We start from the raw sequence: 3,339 nt of genomic DNA, 5'->3' as shown, positions 1-3,339 counted from the left end.
ATCACCACCCACCGCCAACTCTTGGGCTACTCTTTTACCAACGAATAGTGGAATTGACCGTCACATTATCACGCCCCCACGGCTGAAATGGCGAGCATGTTTGATGTGACGGGGATTCGAACCCGTGACCCTCAGATTGCGAGTCGAGTGCCTTAACCACCTGGCCATGCCGGGCCTGGTCGTGTTTTATTGTCAATGTTGTATTAACACGAATAATGGAAGATTTTTTTGAAGAGTGGCTGAGTTTTGCAGTTTCAAACGTTTCTTCAATCTAAAATCTATAGTATTATGATTATGCTACCTTTTAAAATATATATTAACTATTCAGTTTAATGATGTTAAATTGTAAAGTTTCTGTTGGTCATGTCTTTCATTTTATATGAGCAGAAAGATAAGGCCAAATAAATTAGCAATTAGATACAAAAGAACATCAGTTGTACTTAGAAATATTGAGTATTCTTTGACCAAATCTAGTTGTAGTAGTATACATATACTATATGGTGGGTTTGTAATTTTCAGGAAGAAATTGAAAAGCAAGATGAATTGTTCAGTCAGCAACAGGCTCAACATGTAGACATTCTGAAAAACCTTTCTGCAGCAAACAGGGCTAAGGTAGTCAAGCAGTGTTTATTTAAAACGTATTAAATAAACTGTTTTTTGGAAAGAAAGCTTGTACTGTTAATTGTTATCATCTCTTGTTAGTTAGACCAGAAAGAATTGTTAGTGTGACTATGATATTGCCACTTTCACTTTGGAATACATGGTTTAAAACCCATTTTGCTTGTTTTTAATTTATAAGATTTATTGTTGGGTGGACAGTAGTTTTAAAGTGTTAATTACATGCAGAGAAATGCTTCTAATGATATAGAGTCTGGAAATGCATATATATTATGTGTGAGATCATGATCTCCCTTTGTTCTATTTATTTATGTATAAGGTTTTGATATTTGAAAAGCTGCACTAACAGTTTTAATAGAGATGGGAGTGTTGGAAGGACAATTTTGTTTGGGTAATAAAAATTCACAGTTTGCTTTTTAATGATATGGAATTTCTATTCTGTAAAAACTGAAACAATGATGCAATTTTTTCAATGTCTTAAGTTCTTTTGAATGGTGTACACGTTATTAGGTTGTCATACTTAAAAGTAGGGTACGTGGCATTAGTTATAGTTGTGAGGTAGATTATTGTTTTATAAAAAAAGTTCACAAAATCCACCAACACATTAAATTTCACCAGTGAAAAGTGACATATAATTGTCAATTTGTCTATGATTTAGCTTTTGGGGCATGTTTCTTATTATCAGTGTTAAATTTTTTTGTGTGATAGGTAGATGCAGAATTTGGTCAAATAAGATTTTTCTAAATCATTATGCTTTTTTTTGTTTGCTCTGAGGCAGTTGATTACCACTATACTAAAAGCATTCTTGTTATTGCTTAAGGAGAAACATAAAATGAATGTATGAAAATGTATACATGGATGGTATTGTAGTCAGAAATAGGTTTGATTTATTAACCTAAAATTATGTTAAGAAATGATAATTATATTATTTTATGCAGATCAGTTAGAAAATTGTAACTAAATGGCACAGAATTCAGTAATTTTAAAATATTATAGTCAAATTTTCAGGTACTTCTAACAGCCAGACTAGCAGATCAGGAAAAGAAGATATACGAGTTGGAACAAAGTTTAGAACTACCTATTTCTGTCAGAATAGAGGTGAGTAGGTAGGTATACATAAAGATTGTTGTTTTGTAAAGTCCTGTCCACATTATGGATATAAAACCCTCACCTTTTTAGTAAAGTGAAATAATACATATAGGTTGGCACAAATATTCAAAAACCCTTTGGGTTTTAAATTACCCAACCCAACTTGAGTCTTATTTACTACATGTGTATCAATTATTAGTTTGATAATTCAAAGAAAATTTGACAACAAAGCAGTTTTAAGCATGGGTCTCTGGCTGGTATAATAAAGATGAGGTTGAAACAAACCTTGCATTGATACTGAAGCTTTAGTGAACTTGCAACTAGCTTACTCGAGTTTGAGGCACAGGAAGAAATTCTGGAACTGAGTATTCACTGGAAAGAATACCCAGGAACCCAGGCCTTGCTCAGGTAATAACAATAAAAGAATTTTCAAAACTTGCATTAAGCTGATAATAATTATATTTCAAGTGTATAATTCTTAGTTGAATATAGTAAAAATATGCTTCTGTCTTCAGACTGTGGACTTGGACACATGAAGCCTCTATCAGTACTGAAAATGGCAAAATAATAAAAACAAAACACCTCAGAATCGATAAAGTTATTAATGTTAAAAGTTCACCATGCTTTGGGATATTCTACCAGTTTATAATTATCTAATTTAATATGACAACCATCCATGCTTTTTAATATTTGTATATTGGTATATAGTTTAAGCATTTTGTTAATTTTTCTATGTAATTATTTCCTTCTGTTATGGATTTATGTATAAAGTATTACGAATTATCAAACTTGAATACATGTTGATATGGTTCTGAATGTGAGGAGGACAACCTGCTCAGCTTTTGCATTTAAATATACATTACAGTGTGTTGAAGACAGATTTGTCTTTACACCAGAACCAAATGTTTAAAATATATAAACACCCAAATTGCAATTAACTCTCAAATTGCTGACTCTTTTACATATCATTCACTATCATCGATGTTCATATATTACATCATATTGAGTAATTCTGCATTTTTGCCTAAGAAAAGAACTGACCAGAGAAATTATGTAAAGGCATCATTGTGTATGTTTTATATATTAACTTTCCAAGTAGTTTTTGTGAAGAGTCACATTAAAGGTTAATTTTTAAATAATATAGTAAGATTCTTGGTGGTAGAAAATAAATGAATAACTTCTCCAGTTAGAAGAATGTTATTAGTGAGGTTCCTAAAAGGTTTGTTTTGGGACCTTTGTTTCTCACTAATTATGTTAACAATTTGATTAAGTACTTAATCAGTAATATTTATAAATCTGTTCTTGATATAAAATGGTGGGAAAGAATAATTATGTGAAAAAGTAAAATTTCATTTTTTGAAATTATTGTGCATTGTTTTCAGAATTATGTAATTATTATGTAACAACTTCAGGAGCTGCATCTTCTATTTAATAATTTATTGTTTGAAATAAATAATTTGTTTTATATGCTAATTACTTTTATTTCTGTTTAACATAACATAATATTTTGGGACAAGATGGGACCTATTGGTCCATCTCGGCTGTTCTATCCTCAAAACTAAATTAAAATGATTAAAAAATAATAATAAAAAAAAATTCAAAACCAGCCCTTTTCATTCATATACTTATCAA

The 3,339-nt window shown here is 30.5% G+C and overlaps 1 protein-coding gene across 2 annotated transcripts in view; it reads left to right on the top strand.

The window, feature by feature from the left end:
* Positions 1-3,339, top strand: part of LOC106465094 (dixin-A-like) — an 88,816-nt gene that overhangs the window by 61,527 nt on the left and 23,950 nt on the right. For both annotated transcript variants that reach the window (XM_022392922.1, XM_022392923.1), the window contains 2 exons: positions 520-612; positions 1,627-1,716. In XM_022392922.1, coding sequence (XP_022248630.1) covers positions 520-612; positions 1,627-1,716 — 183 coding nt within the window. The remainder of the gene's footprint in view (positions 1-519; positions 613-1,626; positions 1,717-3,339) is intronic.

The sequence above is a fragment of the Limulus polyphemus genome, unplaced genomic scaffold (assembly GCF_000517525.1).
Source record: "Limulus polyphemus unplaced genomic scaffold, Limulus_polyphemus-2.1.2 Scaffold1834, whole genome shotgun sequence".
Lineage (NCBI taxonomy): Eukaryota > Metazoa > Arthropoda > Merostomata > Xiphosura > Limulidae > Limulus > Limulus polyphemus.
The sequence above is the reverse complement of the archived record's forward strand: the minus strand, read 5'-3'. Positions and strand labels throughout refer to the sequence as shown.